Source organism: Manis javanica, chromosome 11 (genome assembly GCF_040802235.1).
Source record: "Manis javanica isolate MJ-LG chromosome 11, MJ_LKY, whole genome shotgun sequence".
Classification (NCBI taxonomy): domain Eukaryota; kingdom Metazoa; phylum Chordata; class Mammalia; order Pholidota; family Manidae; genus Manis; species Manis javanica.
In genome coordinates this window covers 66,170,672-66,197,480 of record NC_133166.1, presented here as the reverse complement: position 1 = coordinate 66,197,480, position 26,809 = coordinate 66,170,672, and the positions used below count along the sequence as shown (strand labels likewise).

General features: G+C 39.9%; 2 protein-coding genes across 21 annotated transcripts in view; one reads left to right on the top strand and one right to left on the bottom strand.

The window, feature by feature from the left end:
* ATG13 (autophagy related 13) overlaps nt 1-6,305 on the bottom strand; it is an 84,239-nt gene extending 77,934 nt beyond the window's left edge. For 6 of the 19 annotated variants that reach the window (XM_073216518.1, XM_073216519.1, XM_073216514.1 and 3 more), the window contains exon 1: nt 5,951-6,304. The gene's annotated coding sequence lies outside the window, so the exon portion shown is untranslated. Of the gene's footprint in view, nt 1-5,473; nt 5,590-5,950 lie in introns of all 19 variants that reach the window. The other 13 variants (XM_017670345.3, XM_036994021.2, XM_036994025.2 and 10 more) reach the window with 8 other exon arrangements.
* A 262-nt stretch (nt 6,306-6,567) lies between these two features.
* HARBI1 (harbinger transposase derived 1) lies at nt 6,568-24,723 on the top strand. 2 transcript variants are annotated; one of them, XM_017670355.3, is made up of 3 exons: nt 6,568-6,701; nt 7,413-8,227; nt 13,271-24,723. In XM_017670355.3, the coding sequence occupies exons 2-3, from the start codon at nt 7,558-7,560 to the stop codon at nt 13,648-13,650; spliced, it is 1,050 nt and encodes a 349-aa protein (XP_017525844.1). In that variant the 5' UTR covers nt 6,568-6,701; nt 7,413-7,557; the 3' UTR covers nt 13,651-24,723. The 2 variants fall into 2 exon arrangements, with proteins under 2 accessions (XP_017525844.1, XP_036849927.1); XM_036994032.2 differs by lacking the exon at nt 13,271-24,723 and adding an exon at nt 9,202-10,411.
* Nucleotides 24,724-26,809: the final 2,086 nt, after the last annotated feature.

The following is a 26,809-nucleotide window of genomic DNA, read 5'->3' as shown; positions in this document are numbered from 1 at the left end:
TCTCAGACTCAAATAGACACATGCACCCCTATGTTTATTGCAGCACTATTTACAATAGCCAAGAAATGGAAGCAATCTAAGTGTCCATCAGTAGATGAATGGATAAGGAAGAGGTGGTAAATATACACAATGGAATACTATTCAACCATAAGAAACATACAAATCCTACCATTTGCAACAACATGGATGGAGCTGGAGGATATTATGCTCAGTGAAATAAGCCAGGTGGAGAAAGACAAGTACCAAATGATTTCCCTCATTTGTGGTAACAACGAAGCAAAACTGAAGGAACAAAATAGCAGCAGACTCACAGACTCCAAGGAACTAGTGGTTACCAAAGGGGAGGGGTGTGGGAGGACGAGTTGGGTGGGAGGGAGATGGGGATTGAGGGATATTATGTTTAGTACACATGGTGTTGGGGGGCACGGGGAAAACAATGTTGCACAGAGAATGCAAACAGTAAATCTGTGGCATCTTATTACATTGATGGACAGTGACTGCATTGGGGTATGGGTGGGGACTTGATAATATGGGTAAATGTAGTAACCACCTTGTTTTTTCATGTGAAACCCTCTAAGAGTGTACATCAATCATAACTTAATAAAAAAATTTTAAATAAATAAATAGTAAACATTGGTTTATAAAAAAAAAGAATTATAAATCCAGGTCTAATATATATATATACACACACACACACAAACACAAAAAATGGCATATAGGTCAAGTCACTCAATCTTTCTGGTCCTCAGATTTCTTTCTTACAAAGTGACAATAAGTAATATCTACTTCATAGGTTTGTGGTGAGGATTAAATCAGAATGTTCCCAGATGAGAATTTGCCATGTATGAGGTCCTCAATAAAGCTCTTAGTTATCTAACTCTATCTTTCACATTCTTCTTTCAGGTTCAGAAGACACTATAAATCAATCATACTCTTGACCATAAAAAAAAATTTCCAAGATGTTATTGCCCATAATCCAATAAACTAGAAATACATACAATTAAACAGTTAACCACTTATACATGAAGAAACTTTTAATAATAAATGCTGAAATAAAATCCAAACTTACAAATTTTCTAGAAATTAACAAAATGGGGAATATTTGATAACAAAAAATGAGACACAACAGGAGAATTTAGAGGAGTTGGTAGAATAAAGCAAAAGAAAATGGGAGGTGGGAATAAAGATTAATTTGAAACAATTTAAAAACCGGACCAAGAATATATAAACTCAATATCCGGGTTCTTGAAAAGTCCAACAGAAATAGACTAAGGAGTAAAAACACTCTTAAATTTATTTTTAAATCAGGACATTGAAATCTCAAAAAATATTTCTTAACATAATCTCTCTCCTAATAGCTATGGGCAAAACAGGAGTAAGTGGGGCAGAAAAACCCTTAGGTTGGAAGATAAAATTATTTTTAACCATTATTTCTTTCATACTTGTATAAATCCAAAGTCAAAAGTGAAAGCACTATTTTCCAAAGCAATACTAAATCACCATTCTATAAATTATTTACCTTTATTTACTTTGACATAGAAGAAACTTGTGATAGACATTCAATTTTTCATGTAACTGAGTTGTTCTTCTAAGTAGTGGTGATTTACAATCTTACCCTTCTCATGTAATCAGGGGCCTACGGGGAGCACCACTAGGGCAAGACAAATTTCCTGTGCCATCTACACTGGCATTTTGGAGGATTTCTCTAATAAACTGGCTCAAATTTGCTCTACAGTTAAAATTAACTATTTAAAATCTATTTTAAATCCCTTTAAGGACTTTCTTAAAAAGTTGAGGCACATACAATAAAATGCAAATCTTAGTGTACAGCTCGAAGTATTCTGACATGCGTCATATAACCATCATCCAGATCAAGATATCAAACATTCTCCCCTTTTAAGATTTAAAACCCAAACATTAAGAAAAGTTTCTTGATGCTCCCTAAGCAGAGTAGATTAGGCAGCTTCCTTTATATCCTTCCTGGCTAAATTGACTTTATCCTATTAGGGACTGCTTAAAGTTTTTACTGGTCTCCACAATTTGAGAGAAGCAAGGACAAGCAACACCAGGCACCTTTTCCTCTATTAAATCCATGCATGAAAAAGTTGTGCCTTATGAATATTCATCTTACTCAGCTGTTAAAAAGAAAAACACAGGCCCAACTTGTTATCACTTCTCCAAGGCCAAGTCACAAAACTGGAGGTTAATATCCAACCTAACTTCAGTTTCAGCATCTTGCAGGAATGGAATTTTAATCCAATTCGTTTGGAATTTCCTGATGAGTAGTAAGGTAATCTGCATAAGACCCCTGCTCCTCCTAAGGGAGGGTGACCATACCTGAAACAATCCCTAATCTTTATTTTTGCCCCACCCTCCTGTCTACAGAAACCTTCTATTTTTGTACAACTCCTCAGTGCACATCTCTACTTGCTAGAGGGGATGCTGCCAGATTCATGAATCAGTTAGCAAAACCAATTAGATCTTCAAGTTTACCTGAGTTCCATTTTTTAACAAGCTCCATGCTCCAAGTTGGAAATTACTTCCAAATCGCCCACACATAGAGTTTACGTAAGCATTGTTCAAGAATAAACTTTTGGTTAGGTATAAGTATTTTAAGCCTCTCAAGTCATTAAGGCCAAAAAAGTCTTAAACAACATGGTAGCTAAAACAATAGCTGAATAGCTTGCGTTTCTTAATTAGTGAGTCTCTATACCTTTCTTCCATTAAAAATAAAAACAAAAAGTTGAATAATAAAGCAACAAAACAGTGGGGGATTTTTAGGCATACGCTTCACTCTCTGTAATCCAAGCAGTACTCTGAACAATTTTATGAATGTAATTATTCACCTTTTCTATAATGATGTAAAAAGTATTTTAAAAAGAAAAAAACTTAAAATGATGTTTCAGGGATTTCTAGGTATTACTAAGATTAAATAACTTCTCTTCAGCTAAAGATTCTAAAACATACTTTCCACTTCCACTTGAGTAAAATATAATTGCAGGGTATTGGCTGCACTTTACCAAGTAGGCACAATAAATTCTATAGCAAATGCATTTTCTGAATAATCAAAACTATCCTTTAAAAATCACTTATATAACCAGTTAGGATGGCCAACATCAAAAAGATTAGGAACAAAAAATGTTGGCGAGGATGCAGAGAAAGGGGAACCATCCTACACTGCTGGTGGGAATATAAACTAGTGAGACAGGGACCATGGGCTTAGACAGAGTAGGGTGAGAGCCTCCGGAAAAAGCAAGGCAAGATATTTACAAAGCAATGTAACAATGTAAAGTCCCTATCAAAACTCTGTGTTCAGCATTATGCAAAGTCAAGATCACACTAATTCTCTAGGGTAAAGATACTAGACTAGGAATATAGACATCTTCAGTGAGATCAGTTAAACGTCAAAAGGCCAGGAGCAACTTGGCTTAGAATGTTTGAGTGTTCTGCAAGGGTATCTTAGCAGAACCTGTGACTTTACTGTAAACAGCCCTAGCAAACAGACAACAACCCAGCCCACCTTGAGGGCAGAGCAGGTGGTACAGCTTCCCAAATTTCCCCACAGTTCCCCAAAATCCTCAACTGCCTATAAATCCCCTAGACAACACACCACCCTGGGCTCTCTTGTCCCCTCCTGGCATGAGCCAGGAGCTCTTTCCTCTCACTATATCTCTAAATAAAAGCCTCTACCCTGGCTTTCCTACCTTGGGTGTTTGCTAAGCTCATTCTTTAACTCCGCAAACAAGAACCCCCGGCATCACTAGTTCAACCATTGTGGAAACCAGTATGGAGGTTCCTCAAAAAACTAAAAATAGAAATATCATTTGACTCAGGAATTCCACTCCTAGGAATTTACCCTATGAATGTAGGATCCTAGTTTGAAAAAGACATATGCACCCCTATGTTTATCACAGCACTATTTACAATAGCCAATAAATGGAAGCAACCTAAGTGTCCATCAGTAGATGAATGGATAAAGAAGATGTGGTACATATACACAATGGAATATTATTCAGCCATAAGAAGAAAACAAACCCTACCATTTGCAACAACATGGATGGAGCTAGAGGGTATTATGCTCAGTGAAATAAGCCAGGCAGAGAATGACAAATACCAAATGATTTCACTAATCTGTGGAGTACAAGAACAAAGAAAAAACTGAACTGAAGGAACAAAACAGCAGCAGAATCACAGAACCCAAGAATGGACTAACAGTTACCAAAGGGAAAGGGACTGGGGAGGATGGGTGGGAAGGGAGGGAGAAGGGGAGTAAGGGGCATTACGATCAGCACACATAATACAGCGGGGGCCACAGGGAAGGCTGTATAGCACAGAGAAGACAAGTAGTGACTCTATAGCATCTTACTATGCTGATGGACAGTGACTGTAATGGGGTATGTGGTGGGGACTTGATAATGGGGGGAATCTAGTAACCACAATGCTGCTCATGTGATTTTATATTGATACCAAAATTAAAAAATAAATTTTAAAAAAATCACTTATACAGTAGGACTTGGGTGTTTGGAATGTCAAAAGTTAATGTCTTAGACTTCGTTTTGCATTCAGGCTATGGACACCATGTTCTGAGTCAGGAAGATCATAAGCTAATACAGTTGGGTAGGTAGGGGCAGGAAAGAATGGAAGAAAGGGCTTTCTTGCCCCCACCTTCATACAGTACAATTCTAGTAGGCTTATACAGTAGGACTTCACTGTGTCCGGCTGATACTTAGTCCTTAAATCAAGCAATGTAATTTGGAGTGTTTAGTACTTGAAGATCTACAGTTTCTGTTTCAATTTTAATAACCACTCTAGAGGAGAAAAAATATATATACAGTATGACCTGTTAGATGTAAGTACAGTAATGAAAACCCAGTGGTTTGCAGTTTGTATAAATGTAAATCTCAAAAGTTGCCATAGTCTTCTGAACTTTATACTTATACCTTAAGGGGTACAGCTGGAAAATAATGGATGAATTAACTAGATGTATGTTACACTATTATGTAACACTTGCTTCAGCACTTATCACCATTGTGCAACAGAAATATTACTCAGGATTCCATTCCACAAGTATTTATAAGACTTTGGCTCAAATGAAAAATGGACTTGAAAACAAAAAAAGCCTTATGATTTAGTTGAGCCACAATACCAACACATGAAAAGGACTAACACTCATCAAACAACACACAAAAACCTCAAAGCTAATTAAGTGTAAAGGAAGGGTCTGTTGTTTCTTATTATTGCACATACCCCACTGAAGGTGTTCAATAAATTCTACCACCTTGGAAGTTTTAAAGAAAGTACATAATACGTCTGTCTGTCTGTGTGTCTCTCTGGCTGTGGAATGGCCAGAAAAGGAAGAAATACTCAAAATGAAACGCTATGTTCAAGTGACCAGTCAACCTGGGAACTAACTGGCCTAAGTGAAAACTGGGATGAGTTAGGGATGAACCCAAGAAGGTGATTAGTCACTTACCCAGAGATTTATTTAATGAGAATGGATCGCAGGTTTCCACACGTCGCTCCACTGCCAGTAAGAAGATAGCCGTAAACCTTGAGTCCCTTTTTTCACTATTCAACAGTCACCCTCACCTACATGTGGAGTACATATTTGGCACTCAACAAATCTTGACTGAATGAAAACCTACCTTACTCTATATTATTACCCAACCCGAGTTCTAAACCCACAAGTTACCTCCAAAAAAAGCCTTACACCTTAACAAAAAGAGCTGAAAAAGCAGAGACTTAAACTTGGGATTTCTGTAAAGACAGAGAACAATCGAGGGCTAATGGGGGCCTACACCTACTCGGCCCCCCAAAGAAAGCTCTGGGGACTGAACTGCAGTTAGTCGGCTTCTCGGCTCACAGGGAGGTACCCGACAGGCCGCAGACCCATAGCCTCCCACCCGGGGGCGCCTAGAGATCAGGGGACAGTCTCCCTTAAAGTTAGTACCTGCGAGGCTGTGACACAGCGAGTGGCTCGGGGTTCTCATTACGAAGGCCGGGGCTTGGGGACGACCAGCTGCGCCTCCTGGTTGAGGGGTCCGCGCTCCGCAGCTGCAGTGACAGCACAGGTCGCAGAGTTACCTCACGCCTTAGGAGGCTGGTCGCTCGCAGGTCTCAGGTGTTTCGCTCCCAGTACTGCACAACTTGTCGCGCTCACGTCAACGGGCGTTCTTCAAGGTTCCCCTCACAACTCAGTCACCCCTGCCTAGAGCCCAGCAGCCGGTCGCTTCCCGACGCCGCCATCGTTACTGTTTGTTTTCATTCGCTCCGCTGAAGGTGGAGGGAGGAAGAGGACTATGGAGGAAATACAGCTGTCTAACAATATGCACACTTTCGCTACAAATGGAAACCCTATTTAATCTCTTTTCTCCTCGAAAGTACCGTAAAAGTTGACTATTTCCCATATAAGTCTTTCTCGACAAGTTTTTCAAGAGTCTCACAAGAAAATAAGGAGGCAAAAAGTGGGGGTCTTTGAAAGAGCTGTAACGCTTGGGCTCTGTGTGGAATGTGCGCCGGAGAACCGCACGTTGCACCGACAGCGGCGGTGAGGACGCGGCGTGGGGCGGGCACTGACTCGGAGTGGGCGGTGCCTATGGGGAGGGCCTGAGCGTCTTTAGCACTGCGGCGCGGTCCGGAGGAGGTCCCAACCTGGCTTGGCGGGTGGGGAGTGTGGCTCGTAACCTGACAGCCGCAAAGAGGTGAGTGACTGGCGTTGGCTAATTTTGAGAGGCCGAAGCTATCAGACTTTCATATCCATTTCTAAGGCGCGTTTTAGAAGTTGTGGAATCGTCTCTCAACCTTAGCTCTCCCAGCCACTTTGTGCCTTCCTTCCAACCTGTCCTGTCTTCCCTACTTACTAGCCTTCAGCTTCACGACTTGTATTTCTCGGGGAGAGGGGGACGCTTGTTGTAAGAGCACACAGTCAACGTCCACCAATCTAGGTCACAGGCATTTTTCTACCCTCTCCTCTCTTGTTAGACTGGTTTTAGCACCCCTTCCGCTCCAGCCCTTCCGGTACTTTTCAGGTTGAGCCAGAAGACTTTGGGTAACAAAACTCGCCGTGACTAATCCCTAGTTATGACTTCTGTCCGCAGCATCTTGGCCTGTATAGTCAGGAGCAGACCTCTTACATTTTGTGGATAATTGAGCTAGTACTTCCGTTCATCTTTTGCCCCTCCCAGTTCAAATGCAAGACATTAAATGAGCCACCGAAACAACTCCCATTATCTTTCAAACTAAAAGCAAGCCTGTCATTAAGCCATGAGTTAGTGGAGAAAAACCCAGAATTACAGTTATAGCACCTTTTGCTTGAACCAAGTGGAAATTTGAGAAAAGAATCAGTTGTAGCCTTTGGGTCACTTTGAGGTCTTTCGTAAGTTTCTCATATTTTTTTCTTTTAACCTTTACAGAGAGAAGATTATAAATGCCAGAGCCATTTCACTGATGGTTAGCTATTGAATTCTGACACGTCCTTAAATACCTTCTTGCATGTTTTCACTGGAAAGGGTTCAGGAAAAATAGCAGAGGGGAGGAAAGACAACATTTATATGCACCATGGCTATACCAATAACAGTGCTTGACTGTGATCTCTTGCTGTATGGCCGAGGTCACCGGACATTGGACCGCTTTAAGCTGGATGATGTGACTGATGAATATTTGATGTCCATGTATGGGTTTCCTCGACAGTTCATTTATCACTTGGTGGAGCTCTTGGGGGCAAGTCTTTCCAGACCTACTCAGAGATCCAGGGCTATTAGCCCAGAGACACAGATCCTTGCAGCACTGGGCTTCTATACCTCAGGTTCCTTCCAGACTCGGATGGGAGATGCTATCGGAATCAGTCAGGCATCTATGAGTCGATGTGTTGCCAATGTCACCGAAGCACTCGTGGAAAGAGCCTCGCAGTTCATTCGCTTTCCAGCTGATGAAGCCTCCCTGCAGGCTCTGAAGGATGAATTCTATGGGTTGGCAGGGATGCCAGGGGTGTTAGGAGTGGTTGACTGTATCCATGTGGCAATTAAGGCACCAAATGCTGAAGACCTCTCCTATGTGAACCGCAAAGGTCTGCATTCTTTAAACTGCCTGATGGTATGTGATATCCGAGGGACACTAATGACTGTGGAGACCAGCAGGCCAGGTAGCCTACAGGACTATGCTGTGCTGCGGCAGTCTTCTCTCAGTAGTCAGTTTGAAGCCAGAATGCACAAAGATAGCTGGCTGCTTGGTAAGTTTGCAGGTGTAAATGCTTCATTTTGTAGCCATAGAGAAATTGTGTATTAGAGTGGAATGAAATATGGGAGTCTGTAGACCTGAGCCTCCTTTTCATTTTTTAATGAGACCTCAGTTGGGAACTCTTTAAGCCTCAATTTTTAAAAATCAATGTTTAAAAGACATATTAAATTTTAACAATACATTATTTGACCCAGATCTTTTTCTAGGAATTTATCTTGCAGGTAGGTATGTGTTCATAAATATGGACATTGGTGATATAAAACAAAATTACATAAAAGAATTTGCATTGCAGCAATATTTTATAGTTGCAAACAACAATCCCACAAAAACATTCCCCTTAAATACATCTGAAATACTCATCAGTACAGATCTGGTTAAATATAGTACCCCCATACAATTGAACCTTAATTTTTATCATGTGTAAAAAAGTAGTAATACCTGTTATAGGGATTAGGTAACTTATATGAAAGTTCACTATAAAGTACTGTTAAAATATGAGACGTTTTTACCATTGGTGATTGTCACTGTGACATCTATATGAAAACGATACCAGAAAGTGCACTTATACGGTTCTCCTGATAGGAACTCACTTCCAGATCTGCCCAAGTGCCATTGGAAAGCCTGGCTTCGTGATCTGAGTAGGACAAGAATGACCTCATTCAAAATTGAGCAGTGCAAACTGAGATAACTATACAACTGTGAGGAATACTGTTAGTTAACAGTGATAAAATCCTTGAGTCTGGAAGCTTAGTTTTTTCTCATTTGTTTTAAAGCATTACTCTTTTGTGAGCAGCCGAATGAGGATTATCTTGTATACAACATATTAAGTGAGAGATGAAAAGATACATTAAAGATCGGAAGACTTTTCTTTCAAAACCACAAATATCTGCGCTGTTCATAACAGTATTTAACATGTAATAGACACTCAGGAATTATTTATTCTTAATGTGCTTGGATTCTCTTTAGTGTGCTTGCTGACCATTAAAGAAAAACCTTCCTGTTGCAAATGGGAAGAAACTGCTGTCATACTGATTGATTTAGAGCTACCAGGATGCCATATGTATGTAACATCTTGGCATTTAGTGATTTTTCTTCAGCTGTTGTTTCTACATACCATTTTCAGTGTACCATCTTCTTTTTACTGGACTTTGATCTTAATCCCAACCTGTGCCTACTCTGAACTTTCAAACTTTGTTTTCATACAACTCACACCAATAAGTGAAGGAAAATCTGTTTTTCCAATTTCTATCTAGCTATTTCTCTATATGTGGGAGTACTTGGGTTCCAAACTTACTTCTTATGAAATCATTTTGGTACCCTAACTATAAAGACAAGCTAAAACTTACAGGGCACTTAGAATTTGTCAGGCAATATTATAAGTACTTTGCATTTGATTATCTCACTTATTCCTATTAAAAACTCTCAAGGAGTTAAATAATAATCTTACCAAATTAAGGCACAGAATAACTAAGTCACCTGTGTTTAACTAGGTTATATGAGTTACTCTAGTTGGCAAATATGTCTTCTGTTAAGGACTTCAAGGTCACAAAGGAATTACTGATTTTCTTTTCCCTCACACCTTGGGACCCCAGATTCAGTTGGAATTATGGTTTTAAAGTAGTTTTTTTAGTTGTTTACAGGACATAGGTGGAAAAAGTAAAAACTGACAAATTTTTATATACTTTCTGATTTCCCTCTTTAGAGAAAGAGTGGAAGTGGGAGAAATGGAGATTGCAACATTTAACAAATGCTTATTAAGGCCAGATTTGGTACCAGGCGATATGATACACACTAAGAACGGAAAAAACCTTAGTATGATCAGTTCTAGCACCTACCCCCCTTGAAAAGCCTCTATGAGCTCTAACAGAAAAACTGTCTAAAGACCGCTGAATTAGTATAATGTTCACAGATTTCCCAGATCAAAGAGTCATCTGGGAATTTATTAAAAACGTACATCACTGGGCCCCACTTCAAATTTTGGGAATGAGAATCTTTAAGGGACTAAACTATAAATCCATTTTTAACAAGTACTCTAAATGATTTCATGCAAATAGGTAAGTTTGGGAAACACTGGTCTCTAGAGAATGTATGTGGACAATGGAATAACTGTAGGGGCGGATTGACAGGATGAAGAATGATAAGATGTTTAAAAAAAATAAAAAGATAAGATGGCTGATTATATCTTTTTTTGATGTATTTATTTATTTATTTTATATCATTAATATAAAATCACATGGGCAACTTTGTGGTTACTAGATTCCCCCCATTATCAAGTCCCCACCCAATACCCCATTACAGTCACTGTCCATCAGTGTAGTAAGAATGCTATACAGTCACTACTTGTCTTCTCTGTGCTATACTGCCTTCCCTCTGCCCCTACTTGTAGGTTGCTATTCATAGATCATTCTGTTTTTAGGAGAATTGATTGCCTTCCTTGGATCTGTGGTGCCTGCCGCAGCTCACTAATTCTTAACCGAGATCTGTTTCTTGTTATAGCTATTCCCTCATTGTTTGGCGCCAGGGATGTCTTGCCCTGGCGACCTGGAGGCAATTACATTCCTGGAGCAAAGCATGTTAATCATTGTGTCTAAAAACTCGTTAACCCACTCAAGAATGTGATTCTTGATCAATAAATATGAGAGGTACTTTTTCAGCACCACTCTTGCGCTGTTACGCCTTGAGTTCCCTGGCTGGTTCTTTCAGATCTTTGATATCTCATCGCGTCTCCTCCCTTGTCTACGGGTCAGAAGCAGGGAGGGGACCGACACCTACTCTATATTATGTGTGCTAATTGTAATGCCCCTTATTCCCTTCCTCCCTTCCCACCCATCCTCCCCAGTCCCTTTCCCTTTGATAACTGTTAGTCCATTCTTGGATTCTGTGAGTCTGCTGCTGTTTTGTTCCTTTAAGTTTTGGTTTGTTCTTATTCTCCACAGATGAGTGAAATCACTTGGTACTTGTCTTTCTCAGATGTCTGATTATATCTTAATGCCATCAGATATGTGCAGTAGTTCTAAATTAGCTAGATCTAGAATTAACTGTGATTCCCCTTTGATTTTTTTAGCATTTTTTCACCATGGTGTCATCCCTTCATGTCCTCATTCTCATCTGTTCTCTCATAGTGCATTACCTAATTCCCCTTAAGTGTACCTGCTCCTGCAAACAATTCAGCCTGAGTTCCTGTTTATTCAGCTCTTGGTCTGGTCCTCTTAGGCAGCTTTGGGTAAGGTCTGCCAGAGTGTCTTGCTGAATGCCTGATTATGTAAACAATGTAATCTGTTTAGCAGTTCTGATCCTAATCCCCTCCTGAGTGTCTGTCTTCCAGTGCTGCTTGGATTATATAACCTGTTAATGACAATGGAGCATTTTATAAAAGGTCAACATTAATGAGCTTGTCCTATGTGTCTCCCCATTTAAGGCCCATGATATTTCTTAAAGAAACATTTAAAAAATATTACGTGTATCTCTGCTTTCACATTCATCTTAAATGTTTATCTTACTTTCTTTTACAGCATTTCACTATTGTTTTTGTGCCTCTGAATCAGAAATTAGCATTTAATGACTAGCTCTTTCCCCTTCCTTCATCTGACATATCAAAGGATGGCTGTCATGCATTTTGATCTTCTCATTTATGCAATGAGTTCAATAATATCTATCCTGGCAGAGTTGGAATTGGATAATAGAGACTATTTTTAAAGTGCCCAGCACAGTGCCTGCTACATAATAAGTATTCAGTGAGTAACAGATACTATTTTCATTATTATTTATAACATTAGTCTTCTAAATACAGTATTTAGTAGGGGTGATTTCCCCTATACTAGGAGGGGAAAAGTCAGCTAAATATAAAATTTGAAAATTTTGTGAGACTTAGATATTTAAAGTTAATCCAGCACACCTAATACAATATTATATCTCAATTATTATGTAAATTATATCTCAATAAAAATTTTAAGTTAATCCAGTTATTAGAAATGTAAGCTCCTAAAAGAATGAAGTCCTATATGTTTTGGAACAGTGCCTAGCACTATCTGAATAGTCCATAACTATTTACTGAAATTGATGGTGGGTCAGGAAAACAGGGATTTTGCAGGTTGGTACTCCTAGGGCCTGTCTCCAATTTCTAAGAGATTGTGCCTCTGTGGGAGATATTTCATCTGCCAGATGTAGTGAGTCAGGAAAATTACACACTGTAGAAACACGTTACTGTTGTACTAGGACATTGCACCCTGGTTTTCTGTTTCGTTTTTAGTAGTTCCCAGGATCATTTGATAAGGAAGTCCCTAAGGGAACTGCCTCATGTAAATCATTTTAGTTGGCTTCTGATTTCATTTCCTTATCATTGACTATTACTATTCACATCATATTTATGTTCTCCTTAATGTGAAATTTTACCAGTTCCTCTGTTACCAAGGTATGGTTCTAGCAAATGTAATATCTGGGAAGACAGAACTCCTGATTGCTGATTTCTGCCATAGATGCTGGGACTTTTATTCTTCCTAGCACTGAGAGAATGAATAATGATCATTGTTCCTGAAATACTCTAAAATCCCTAGGTACTGCTCTCAAACCTGGCATTTTAGTGGTAAAGTTAAAAAATTTCCTCACAAGTGTTTTACAATCTCCTGGAAGCGTTCTCTTTTTCTCTCTTGCATTGTAGTTCTTTAGAGATTTTGAAGATTGGCTTGCTATGTGATAGTTTTTACTAACTTTTTATTAAAAAACAGTATCTCTGAATTTAGAAAATCCAGCAATTTTATATCCTCCAGTGCCTCACCTCCTTCCTACATTCTTTCAGGCTTGGCTTTCTTTAATTATCAGCCCTTTTTTTTTCTCTGTTAGTTTTAACCAAGGACATTCTGAGCCTGCTCAGGACACTGACATGCCTTCTCTTGCAGTTCCCTCATGGTTTCTCTGGTGTGCTTTGGTGCCACAGGCTGTTGTGTTTTCTTGTCCATTCTCTGTATATGTTCCTGGATTCCTTTTTTGTTTGTATTCCACTTACAATATTTATGATTTCTTTGGGCTTTCCCCATAGGTGACAGTTCATTCTTTCTCCATACCTGGCTCATGACCCCACTTCACATTCCTGAAACTCCAGCCGAATATCGCTATAATATGGCCCATTCTGCAACTCACAGTGTGATTGAGAAGACTTTCCGCACCCTCTGCTCCCGATTCCGCTGCCTGGATGGATCCAAGGGTGCATTGCAGTACTCACCGGAGAAGTCCAGCCACATCATCTTGGCTTGCTGTGTCCTCCACAACATCTCCCTGGAGCATGGGATGGATGTTTGGTCCTCTCCAATGACAGGACGCCTTGAACAGCCTACTGAGGAAGAGTATGAACATATGGAGTCCCTGGACCTAGAGGCTGACCGTATCCGTCAGGAGCTGATGCTTACTCATTTTAGCTAATGTGAAAGGTGGGGAAGAGAGAAACTTTCCATAGTTGTAATAACTTTCATCCTCACCACCTCCTACACAGTTCCATCATCTAACATGACTAAGTGTGTGGACACTTGTCACAAATTGACATTTAATCTGCGTGTTTTAGAAGGGATGGGGCTATGCCAGGATATCTTGATTCTTTTGCAAATTTACCAACTAAACCAAAACCAAGACAACAGTTCCCAGCTATCCACTGGACTCCAGGTTGAGTACCACTTGTTTAAAAGCTCACTGGTTGTAGACATTTCTGATTGTGCCTACAAAATCAAAACAAAGGGGAATATAGAATCTAGCCAGAAAACTTTGTTTTTGTTTCAATTATTTAGAGATTTCAAATGAAAACAGTATTTTTCCTGAATTATTTGGGTGATGTTTTAGCTTTTCTACTTTGCTTCCTATAAAAGTCCCATCTGAGGCAGGTGTTACAGAGTAAATTGAAGATAGGTAATGGTCTTTTGACATAAGTAAATGGCTATGAATCTGAGTTTGGAGCTTTGTGTTTATAAGAGGATATTAGGGGCATTCTGAAACCTACACCTTTATAGTCTTTCTGCAATAATTGGACTGTAACTTGCACCTAGTTCCTAGGGAGGACATTTGGACTCTAATCTCCTATTGCCAATCCAAATAGGAGTTAGAGGCTAAATGGGTTTAAGAACCCAATCAATGTAAAGAAGATGAGTCAAACATAGATAAAATAGCAAGCTTATACTTTACAGGAAATCTAAAGATGTTGATAGATTGCTGCACAGAGGAGATTGACCCAGATTGTGACAGCTCACATCTAAATTACATTTCTTGTGATCATGATGTTAGAATATCTCTTTGGCCATTCTGCTTTGAAATTCCTTGTAGAAGGAAGGTTTGGGATAAAGAAGTCATGTGAAAGTATTAAAAAGGAGAGGTAAAAGGAATATAATTTCTTATCTTGAAATGAATTTTGGATTTAGACCTACTTGAATATCTTATGTACAAAGTGATGGACAGAATTTCCCAGGAAATAAAAAATCCTCCACCAAGTTTTTCACCAAAAAATCATACTAGATTATGTGAAAATAACCTAATTGGAACAATGAAAGTGTGAATTTGGTTCATACACTGGTACCTTTACTGGGACAGAAAAGAATTTCTGAGGCTGTCTTATTCCCAGTTTCTCATCCACTCACCATGGGATACCTCTGAATTGTTCTCTTGGATCATTTCTGACCTGACTTTGGCGTTGTTAATCTGGTGATTTGCAAAGTAAAGAATTGAACAGCTGATGATAGAGAAAATTTGGAAATAAATTGAGAGTGACTCATCTCCAAGAGTAAAAACAATTATGGATTTTTATCTTCTGTTTATTTCTACTCCAAAAGCTATTTCCCCTCATCATCCTACTCTTTGAGCTTAATATGTACAATGATGTCTTTGAGATGGGAGTGGACAGTGAACAAGGCAACTGGGAACTTTAGGTCTATTCATTGTGCAGTAGAGATGTCCTGGTACTTTTTTTTCTTTGTAAAGTTTAACTTGTGACCCAAGCTGGTTTTGTCTCTGGCATAAAGCAATATTTTAACTCTCACCATCTTCCCAAGTTTCCTAAGATGGCTATTTTTTCTTTCAGTTTTGGTTTTATTATGCATATTGCATAAGGAAAACATATCCTCTCAGTGCCACCCATGTATTATAAGGCAAGGTTAAGTGTGATCTTGTAAAGTGCCTAGCATTTTAGCCTTTAAAGACCTACACTAAAGGAAAACAGGTTTTTCACAACTTAACTCACTAGATGGTGACATGAATCCTGAGTGGAGGATGGTCTTGGAGAGATTTCAAATGCAATTGCAAGTCTATTACTTGCACACCAAAGATAATTTCTAAGTACTGAACTGACTGAACATTGACTGGCAGTATTTTTTCCTAGAAGCAATTAATTTCACAGAGTAACTCCAAATCTATTCCTTGAATTTCCTTCCAACCTAGATTTTTACATCCCAGGATTTTTTTAGTCCATGCTTACACTTCCCCAAAATATTCTAGGGGAGGAATTGGGATCTGTACTTCCAGATTGCCAAAGGTTTGCTCATAGGGGCTTTTAATAAGTGCCTGAGAAGTCTTCTCCTCTTGAGATCCTTATTGTGAACTTTTAGTGTCTTCCCAGTACAGTTTTGAGAGAGTCAAGAATTTTGCCTGTTTTAGGTGAAGTCCCATTTTTCTAGATGATTCCATTTGGCCAACATAGGAGTTTTCCAGATTTGCCTTTAGATTTTTCAAGACATCAAAGTCCCAGGACATATTAAGGAAAGACTACAATATTGGGTCATCAGTTGCTTATCAGTTCCAAGTTGTACGAAAGAGGGACCATAAACATTGTTAGTTAAAAATGAACTGAACAGAGATGGTGCTTCTTTTCTAACCCTTGGGCTGTAATAGATCTATAGCAATTTAACCTAATTTAGGGACAAAAAACAAGACCACTTATAATGAAAACATAAGTTTGGGGGAGGGGTAACACAGATAATAAACATACTATGATTGAATCTCCCCTGAAACAATTAACTGATAACTCCAAGGACTAAGCTTAGCAGTCACTTTTCCCTGGCAATGGAGGGAAAGTTAGGACAAGAAAACAAGAAATTAAGGAGTCTTAACTCTAGTGCATGCACTTGTCTTTAGGGCCTATTGCTCTCTAGATCCCACCCAGATTTCACCAAATTACAGGTATAAAAGATCACAACTCAGAACTGAGACTTTGTTGAGAATTGTAGTGCAGGAAGAAAGGGAAGCTGAAGCCTGGGACTCACCCCCAGTTCCCTAAAACAAAATTTACAGGCTTTTTTAAAAATTAATGACTACAATCTAAGACCCCCCTCTGTGATAATCAAGTAGAAGAGATGAAATCTTTAGATACTAAATAGGACCAAGGAAAGTAGTCCTTGAAATCAGGTTAGTAAGTTTCAAAAAAAAATTTGAAAGGAATCTCCATGTTTGCCCAACAAAACATGAAGGATTATTCTATTAAGACTTTATATAACCCTTTATATATATTGCTGTCATTATGGAAGGGCTGATTTGTCATTCTAGAATCTTAAAATGTTAATAGATTTCAATCCATTGATGGATTTCACCACTGGATATTTATAAATTCCAAAGAAGGAGGAGCCTCTTATAGTTCTGTGACTGGTTACTTGCTGTTCTGGGATCTTACCTTCCTTGGGCTCCTCCTGCATCACTACACTGCTTCTACTATTAGCATCCAGCCCAGTGCGTATATTATCCCACAGTTGCATGGGACCAGGCTCCGAAAGAACAGAGTAGAATTGCAACAGCAAAACATACAACTGGCTCATTATTTGGCTGCTCAAAGCCTAACTCCTCTTCCTGGACTTCCTGGACTTACTTCATAGTACTGTTCCAGGAGTTATGCCATCCTAAGTTCAGGTGTGGTAGAGTGTGGTAGACGTTTCTCAGAGCCCAGAACAAGATAAGGAAAAAAATCACATCTCCTTTTCTTCTTTTCCCCCTTCACCCATCATCCCAGGCAATTCTCCCAGGTCAGCAGGTCCCAGTTCTCTTTTCCTGGTCTTTCTAAGTTCTTCAAATGTTATCAACAGTGGTTATGTCCATTCGTAGGGTGAGAAACTGTCCCAGTATTCCCAGAGCTGTCCTTTGCAGTTTTAGCACTGAAAGTCCTATGTCCTGGGATTCCTAGTCCTCAGCAAACAAGAACATTTGGTCACCCTACCTTCAGGGGAAGCATCTTACCTTCAAGGAGGTGCCTCCCCAAGAGAATCCTATTAGAATACACTAATCAACAATCAATATAATAATGAGTTATTGAGTCAACACGAATATACAGATTTCAGTGGTATATCCCAGGGTGATCTTCTTCCCACCTGGTTTCTTTTTTTCAGGTCTTCCATTGTGAGGAGATTCCTGTAAGGTTTGAAGGTTTCAACTACTGATCTCTTGTGATCTACTCTTCCATCCAAATACACTACTCCATAAGAACAAGCAGTAGTTTATTGTTATACTGAAGCTTAAACTCACATTTGAAAAGAGCAATATCCATTTTTAGATGATGATTTTAGTTTTATATTTGTATAATCTTAAGGAGTTTTTCTCAAAATAAAAGTCTCCAGTTTTTGAAAAACGGAGAACTTGTAACCTTGAAATTCTTTTCTTCAGTGTTTTCTCACTGAAATCAAGGTTTATAAATAATCTCATAAGATGCTTATGCCTCACAAGCCTCACCAAGAGGGAAGCTTATTTAAAGTGTGTATTCAAAGAGTGAAAACTCAGCCCTGGATGGCAGCAAAGTCTATTTGCCTGCTCCTCATTTGACTCCAGAAATGTGGCAGAGACTGATTATTTGGTTGTCACCATTTGCCCCTGGATTTTAGTTACATGGCTCTCCAGAGTAAAGAATTATGTGGCTCCCCACATAAAGGCTATGTGACTAAATTCTGGTTAGTGAAATATAAGTGGAAGTGTCTTTTGCTGTTTTTAAGATCTGTCCCTATGGTGGTAGTCATGCTTCTCCTCTGTCAGCTTCTTGTTGGTTGGACTGTAGGTATGACAGCTAGAGCTTGAGGAGCTGTCTTTGACCTCAGATGAAAGACCCTTATTGAAGATGTTAGCGCAACAAGATAGAAGCCTGATCCCTGACGCTCAACAGCCACAACTTCCCTAGTTTGTATGTCTTTGGATTGCTTTTTATTTTTATTTTATTTGGTATCATTAATCTACAGTTACATGAGGAACATTATGTATACTAGACTCCCCCCTTCACCAAGGCTCCCCCCCACATACCGCATTAGTCACTGTCCATCAGCATAGTGAGATGCTGTAAAATCACTACTTGTCTACTCTGTGTTGAAAAGCCCTCCCTGTGCCCCCCCCACATTATACATGCTAATTGTAAGGCCCCATTTCTACTTCCCCCCTTCTCCCTCCCTTCCCACCCATGCCCCCCAGTCCCTTTCCCTTTGGTAACTGTTAGTCTTTTCTTGGGTTTTTTGATTCTGCTGCTGTTTTGTTCCTTCAGTTTTTCCTTTGTTCTTATACTCCAGGGATGAGTGAAATAATTTGGTACTTGTCTTTCTCTGCCTGGCTTATTTCACTGAGCATAATACCCTCTAGCTCCATCCATGTTGTTGCAAATGGTAGGATTGTTTTCTTCTTAGGGCTGAATAATACTCCATTGTGTATATGTACCACATCTTTATCTATTCATCTACTGATGGACACAGGTTGCTTCCATTTCTTGGCTATTGTAAATAGTGCTGCGATAAACATAGGGGTGCATTTGTCTTTTTCAAATTGGGCTGCTGCATTCTTCGGGTAAATTCCTAGAAGTGGGATTTCTGGGTCAAATGGTATTTCTATTTTGAGCTTTCTGAGGAACCCTCCATACTACTTTCTACAATGGTTGAACTAGCTTACATTCCCACCAGCAGTGTAGGAGGGTTCCCCTTTCTCCACAACCTTGCGGACATTTGTTGTTGTTTGTCTTTTGGATGGTGGCGATCCTTACTGGTGTGAGGTGATATCTCATTGTGGTTTTAATTTGCATTTCTCTGATGACTAGCGATGTGGAGCATCTTTTCGTGTGTCTGTTGGCCATCTGAATTTCTTCTTTGGAGAACTGTCTGTTCAGCTCCTCTGCCCATTTTTTAATTGGATTGTTTGCTTTTTGTTTGTTGAGGTGCGTGAGCTCTTTATATATTTTGGATGTCAAGCTTTTATCAGATCTGTCATTTATGAATATATTCTCCCATACTGTAGGATGCCTTTTTGTTCTAGTGATGGTGTCCTTTGCTGTACAGAAGCTTTTCAGCTTGATAGAGTCCCACTTGTTCATTTTTGCTTTTGTTTCCCTGCCCCGGGGAGATATGTTCATGAAGAAGTCACTCATGTTTATGTCCAAGAGATTTTTGCCCATGTTTTTCTCTTAATAGTTTTATGGTTTCATGGCTTACATTCAGGTCTTTGATCCATTTTGAATTTACTTTTGTGTATGGGGTTAGATAATGATCCAGTTTCATTCTCTTACATGTAGCTGTCCAGTTATACCAACACCAGCTGTTGAAGAGGCTGTCATAACCCCATTGTATGTCCATGGCTCCTTTATTTTATATTAATTGACCATATATGTTTGGGTTAATGTCTAGACACTCTATTCGGTACCACTGCTCTGTGGGTCTGTTCTTGTGCCAGTACCAAATTGTCTTGATTTGTAGTAGAGCTTGAAGCTGGGGAGCGAGATCCCTCCCACTTTATTCTTCCTCCTCAGGATTGCTTTGGCTATTCGAGGTCTTTGGTGGTTCCATATGAATTTTAGAACTATTTCTTCCAGTTTGTTGAAGAATGCTATTGGTAATTTGATAGGGATTGCATTGAATCTGTAGATTGCTTTGGGCAGGATGGCCATTTTGACCATATTAATTCTTCCTAGCAAAGAGCATTGGATGAGTTTCCATTTGTTAGTGTCCTCTTTAATTTCTCTTAAGAGTGTCTTGTAGTTTTCAGGGTATAGGTCTTTCACTTCCTTGGTTAGGTTTATTCCTAGGTATTTTATTCTTTTTGATGCAATTGTGAATGGAATTGTTTTCCTGGTTTCTCTTTCTATTAGTTCATTGTTACTGTATAGGAAAGCCTCAGATTTCTGTGTATTAATTTTGTATCCTGCAATTTTGCTGTATTCCAATATCAGTTCTAGTAGTTTTGAAGTAGAGTCTTTAGGGTTTTTTTTATATACAAAATCTTGTCATCTGCAAATCGTGACAGTTTGACTTCTTCTTTACTGATCTGGATTCCTTGTGTTTCTTTGTTTTGTCTAATTGCCATGGCTAGGACCTCCAGTACTATTTTGAATAACAGTGGGGAGAGTGGGCATCCCTGTCTTGTTCCCTAACTTAGAGGAAAAGCTTTCAGCTTCTCGCTGTTCAGTATGATATTGGCTGTGAGATTTTCATATATGGCCTTTATTATGTTGAGGTACTTGCCCTCTATACACATTTTGATGAGAGTTTTTATTGTGAATGGATGTTGAATTTTGTTGAATGCTTTTTTAGTGTCTATGGAGATGATCGTGTGATTTTTGTCCTTTTTGTTTATGTAGTGGAGGATATTGATGGATTTTTGAATATTGTATGATCCTTGCATCCCTGAGATGAATCCCATGTGATCATGGTGTATGATCCTCTTGATGTATTTTTGAATTCGGTTTGCTAATATTTTGTTGAGTATTTTTGCATCTATGTTCATCAGGGATATTGGTCTGTAATTTTCTTTTTTGGTGGGGTCTTTGCCTGGTTTTGGTATTAGGGTGATGCTGGTTTCATAGAATGAGTCTGGAAGTATTCCCTCTTCTACTACTTTTTGGAAAACTTTAAGGAGACTGGGTATTATGTCTTCTCTGTATGTCTGATAAAACTCCATGGTAAATCCATCTGGCCCGGGAGTTTTGCTCTTGGGTAGTTTTTTGATTACCATTTCAATTTCTTTGCTGGTAATTGGTCTGTTTAGATTTTCTGTTTCTTCCTTGGTCAGTCTTGGAAGGTTGTATTTTTCTAGGAAGTTGTCTATTTCTTCTAGGTTTTCCAGCTTGTTAGCATATAGGTTTTCATAGTATTCTCTAATAATTCTTTGTATTTCTGTGGGGTCCATTGTGATTTTTTCCTTTCTCATTTCTGATTCTGTTGATGTGTGTTGATTCTTTTTTTCTCTTAATAACTCTGGCTAGAGGCTTATCTATTTTGTTTCTCTCCAAGAACCAGCTTTTGGTTTCATTGATTTTTTTCTATTGTTTTATTCTTCTCAATTTTATTTATTTCTTCTCTGATCTTTATTATGTCCCTTCTTCTACTGACCTTAGGCGTCATTTGTTTTTCTTTTTCCGATTTCGATAATTGTGACTTTAGACTATTCATTTGGGATTGTTCTTCCTTCTTTAAATATGCCTGGATTGCTACATACTTTCCTCTTAAGACTGCTTTCACTGTGTCCAACAGTAGTTGGGGCTTTGTGTTGTTGTTGTCATTTGTTTCCGTATATTGCTGTATCTCCATTTTAATTTGGTCATTGATCCATTGATTATTTAGGAGCATGTTGTTAAGCCTCCATGTGTTTGTGAGCCTTTTTGCTTTCTTTGTACAATTTATTTCTAGTTTTATACCTTTGTGGTCTGAGAAGTTGGTTGGTAGAATTTCAGTTTTTTTAAATTACTGAGGCTCTTTTTGTGGCCTAGTATGTGGTCTATTCTGGAGAACGTTCCATGTGCACTTGAGAAGAATGTGTATCCTGTTTCTTTTGGGTGTAGAGTTCTGTAGATGTCTATTAGGTCCATCTGTTCTTGTGTGTTGTGCAGTGCCTCTGTGTCCTTACTTATTTTCTGTCTGGCGGGTCTGTCCTTTGGAGTGAGTGGTGTGTTGAAGTCTCCTAAAATACATGCATTGCATTCTACTTCCTCCTTTAATTCTGTTAGTATTCGTTTCACTTATGTTGGTGCTCCTGTATTGGGTGCATATATATTTATAATGGTTATATCCTCTTGTTGGATTGACCCCTTTATCATTATATAATGCCCTTTATCTCTTGTGACTTTCTGTGTTTTGAAGTCTATTTTGTCTGATACTAGTACTGCAACACATGCTTTTTTCTCCTTGTTGTTTGCGTGAAATATCTTTTTCCATCCCTTGACTTTTAGTCTGTGCATGTCTTTGGGTTTGAGATGAGTCTCTTGTAAGCAGCATATAGATGGGTCTTGCTTTTTTTTTTTTGTATTACTCTGTGTCTTTTGATTGGTGCATTCAGTCCATTTACATTTAGGGTGATTTTCAATAGATGTGTACTTATTGCCATTGCAGGCTTTGGATTCTTGGTTACCAAAGGTTCAATGTAGCTTCTTTACTATCTAACCGTCTAACTTAACTCTCTTATTAAGCTATTATAAACACAGTCTGATGATTCTTTATTTCTCTCCCTTTTTATTCCTCCTCCTCCATTCTTTGTATGTTAGGTGTTTTTTTGTTTGTTTTTTTGTTTGTTTGTTTGTGCTCTTTCTTTTTTGCCTTTAGTTAGTATTTGTTCTTCTTTCTTTGCTGTGATTTTATTTTCTCTGGTGATATCTGTTTAGCCTTTAGGAGTGCTTCCATCTAGAGCAGTCCCTCTAAAATAGCCTGTAGAGGTGGTTTGTGGAAGGTAAATTCCCTCACCTTTGCTTGTCTGGGAATTGTTTAATCCCTTCTTCATATTTAAATGATAATCATGTTGGATACAGTATCCTTGGTTCAGGGCCCTTCTTTTTCATTTCATTAAATATATCATGCCATTCTCTTCTGGCAAGTAAGGTTTCTGTTGAGAAGTCTGATAATAACCTGATGGTTTTTCCTTTGTAGGTGACCTTTTTTCTCTCGCTGGATGCCTTTTATACTCTGTCCTTGTCTTTGATCTTTGCCGTTTTAATTATTATGTGTCTTGCTATTGTCCTCCTTGAGTCCCTTCTGTTGGGAGTTCTGTGTGCTTCTGTGGTCTGAGAGGCTATTTCCTCCTCCAGTTTGGGAAAGTTTGTAACAATTATTTCTTCAAAGACACTTTCCCTTTTTCTCTCTCTTCTTCTTCTGGTACCCTATAATGCAGATATTGTTCCATTTCGATTGGTCACACAATTCTGTTAATATTCTTTCACTCCTGGAGATCCTTTTATCTCTCTCTGCATCAGCTTCTTTGTGTTCCTGTTCTCTGATTTCTAGTCCATGATACTTTTAAGTCCATTCTGCTTTTAAGTTCTTCCAGAGATTGTTTTATTTCTGTATTCCTCCTCCTTAGCTCTTGCATATTTCTCTGTGAGTCCATCAGCATGGTTATGACCTTCATTTTGAATTCTTTTTCAGGAAGATTGGTTCAGTCTATCTCCCTGGGTTCCCTCTCAGGGGATGTCTGTGTGATTCTGGTCTGAATCAAATTCTTCTGCATTTTCATTGCAATGGGCAGATGGCATGTGTGTCAGCTGGGAGAACAAAATCCCTTCCTGGTTGCTCCTCGCTTTCCTCTCCTGGGAGAACAGCAACCCCTAGCGGCATGTGCTGGGCAGCTGCACGCAGACAGGGTCTCTGATTCTTGCCCGGCTTCTGTGGAGTAAGCTCCAAGGTTGCTGTGGGTGTGGCTCTTTCAGGCTGCTGCCCCGCTATGGCAGAGGAGGAACAGGTGGGAAGCTGTTTATCACCATGAGGGGCCTCCAAGCTCCACTGCTGCCCAGGGGACTATGGCGCCCAGAGTTCCCCGAGATTCCCAGCTGCTAGACTGAGTGTGCCAGGATGCTTCCATCCAGCTGTGAGGCTCCTGTTCCTTTAAGACTGTCAAAGAACACTCGCTTTTCTTTTGTCCCAGGGGCGCCAGCTGCGGGGACCCACTCCCAGTTTTTACTGTTACGTTTCCCTAATCTCCAGCACACAGCGCACTGTGTGTCTGCGCTCCCAGTGCAGATGACTAGGGCTGGGCATTTAGCAGTCCCGTGCTCCCTCTCCCTCCCCACTTCGACTCCTCTCCCCCCGCCATGAGCTGGGGTGAGGGGCGCTTGCGTCCCACCAGGCTGCAGCTTATATCTTACCCCCTTCATGAGGTGCTGGGTTCTCACAGGTGTAGATGTAGTCTGGCTGTTGTCCTGTTTCTTCTGGTCTCTTTTAGAAATAGTTGTATTTGTTGTATTTTCAAAAATATATATGCTTTTGGGAGGAGATTTCTGCTGTCCTGCTCACACTGCCATCTTGGCTCCTCCCTCCTGGATTGCTTTTATATGACACAGAAATAAAGCTCTACCTTGTTCCCTTGGTTATAACTGCCCCTTTCCAAAAGCAGCAATACCTTTACACAGAAAATTTTGGGGAGCAACATACATATTTAACATGTTGAGTATGTTCCGTATGTCATTTCAATAGAATATTTTTCAATTGTTAAGAATAACAACTATTGGAGACTCTCTTGTCCCCTCCTGGCACAAGCCAGGAGCTCTGTCCTCTTGCTTTATCTCTAAATAAAAGCCTCTCACTTACTCTCCTACCTTGAGTGTTTGTGAAATTCATTCTTCAAATCTGCGAACAAGAACCCCAGCATCATTTTGGGGGGCTTGTCTGGGATAACTTCAGAAGTGAATATAGGCATCTGAGGTTGCCTTTTTCTTTCATGCTCCTTTTATATAAGGAAGCCATCTATGGCACTCAAAAATGGGGTCAGCCACTTAAACGGGACTAGCCCGGCTGCCAATCTCAAAGTCTTGAGCAACAGGTTCCCTTGCGTCTCCCTCAGTGGATCCCCCATCTCCCTTCGGAGCTAGGAAAATCAACTGAGTGGAGGCCAGGATTCCATTTCAGAGGCATCTCCTTGGATGCGAGAGACTGAGGAAAGTCGTGGGCAATTGCCAAGAGTCTAGGCTGAGGCTACACTTCAGTGGCTCCTCAAAGGTCCATGTTTCTGGAATCAGACTCCAACAGCCCCACTGGGTGTCTGTGAGGACTCTCTCTTTGTCTCTCTCCATCTCTCTGTCTCTCTGACTTTCAGTGTGCTTTTTCAGGCCACTCTGGCCTCTGAGTGAGGCAGGGGTGCTCTTTACTTTCTTTACATGCTCTATGTGTGCCTCTAACTTCATCAGTCTCACAGAACCTGATGCTCACCACCGCAAGTTAAGAGATCTTACTCTTTGCTCTTATTCTTAACTAAATGCTATACTTTTTATCTCATAAAAATGCGACCGGGCACCCGTCAGCCACTTAAAAGCCAATTAACGTCAGCTATGAGTCTTAAGTCTCCGGTGAAAGGTTTCCCAGTGTCTGCCACTCCATGATCCCCCACCTTCGGACAGGAATGTTGGGGAGTGGCTGAGCCAACTTCCTACTTTCCTATTCTAATCTGCAGACTCTGAGGGCAGACCTGACTAGTACACAGTAGTTGTTGGATCTCGGCTCTGGATGATTGATCCAATGGCGCTTAGTGAACCCTGGGCTAGGTTGCTGCCTATGCAAGAGTTGCAGATGACCCCGACCTCTTTGTCTCACAGGTTAGATTTCTTACAGTGGGTGACTAGTAGGATAATTCCCAGGCAGTGGCAGAAACTGGTGTTTAAGAGTATAGACACCCCCCTCCATAACTGTCCATAGCTGCTTCTGTCTGAATTTTATCTCTGGCCTTGGAAAAAGTTACCCTGCTCCTCATTTGAAGCAGTCCTCTTTGGACTGTGCCACTTTCTCCTGTGTAGTGTAAATGAGGTTTGTGACGTAGTCAAGCTGAAAACTGAGCCCAACATGTAAATGGCTCTACTCTATTGACCTCTCTTCCTTACAGGCATTCATCTTGGGGTATGGCATTTCTTTTTCTGCAGACCCAGGGAAGTGAAACAGGCTTGTGTCTCTGACTGACCACTGCTCTGGCAATGAGAGGTCACACAGTCCCTGCAGTCATCATACAGGCAGGGCCCTCTCAAAGAATTATCCCGAGTGTACTATGCTAAAACCCCTGCAGAAGAAATTGGGGTCTGGATTAGAACTCCCAAAAGGTGTAAAGTAAGGTCCCACTAAATCCAGAGCTCCGAGATGACTCTTGCTTATTGGGAAGGCAAAAGAGAAATCAAGGCAAGGTACGGGCCATGCTGGTAAGGAGTGGTTAAGTCCAGTAGGCCTGGCAGAGGAAGTGATTGACCATTGTCACCTAGGCTCCAAGGCGAGGGGACGCCCTCACAGAAAAGGCAGACAGGTGTCACACACCTGTCTTTCTCTCTTCCAGATGGGAGCACACTCTTCAAGTTTAAAGCCAGACATGCCCCTGGCATGCATTCTAAAGAGTTGGGAGCAATTTGATCTCCAAACCCTGAAAAAAAGTGCCTTCTCTTCTGCACACAAGCCTGGCCTCAATACAAACGCTCTAATTAGGGAGGCTTGGCCCCTGAGAGAAGTATATAATATAATAAGGTTATGCAGCTAAATTAATTTTGCTGCAAGGAAGGAAAATGGTCAAAAGTCCTGTGGACTGCTACAGTATAAAACTGGTTTTCTAAATCCTTTTATTGGAAATCTATTCTACTTATTGGGTTCATAATTATCCTCAAAAATTGGGAGATTTTAAACTAGACGCCCTGAGACAGAAATTTATCTTT

Bases quoted from the DNA above. Each gene is read 5' to 3' on its own strand.
- HARBI1 (XM_017670355.3), top strand. From the start codon at position 7,558: ATGGCTATACCAATAACAGTGCTTGACTGTGATCTCTTGCTGTATGGC. The intron at 8,228-13,270 runs GTAAGTTTGCAG...CTTTCCCCATAG, and splicing joins CAAAGATAGCTGGCTGCTTG to GTGACAGTTCATTCTTTCTC.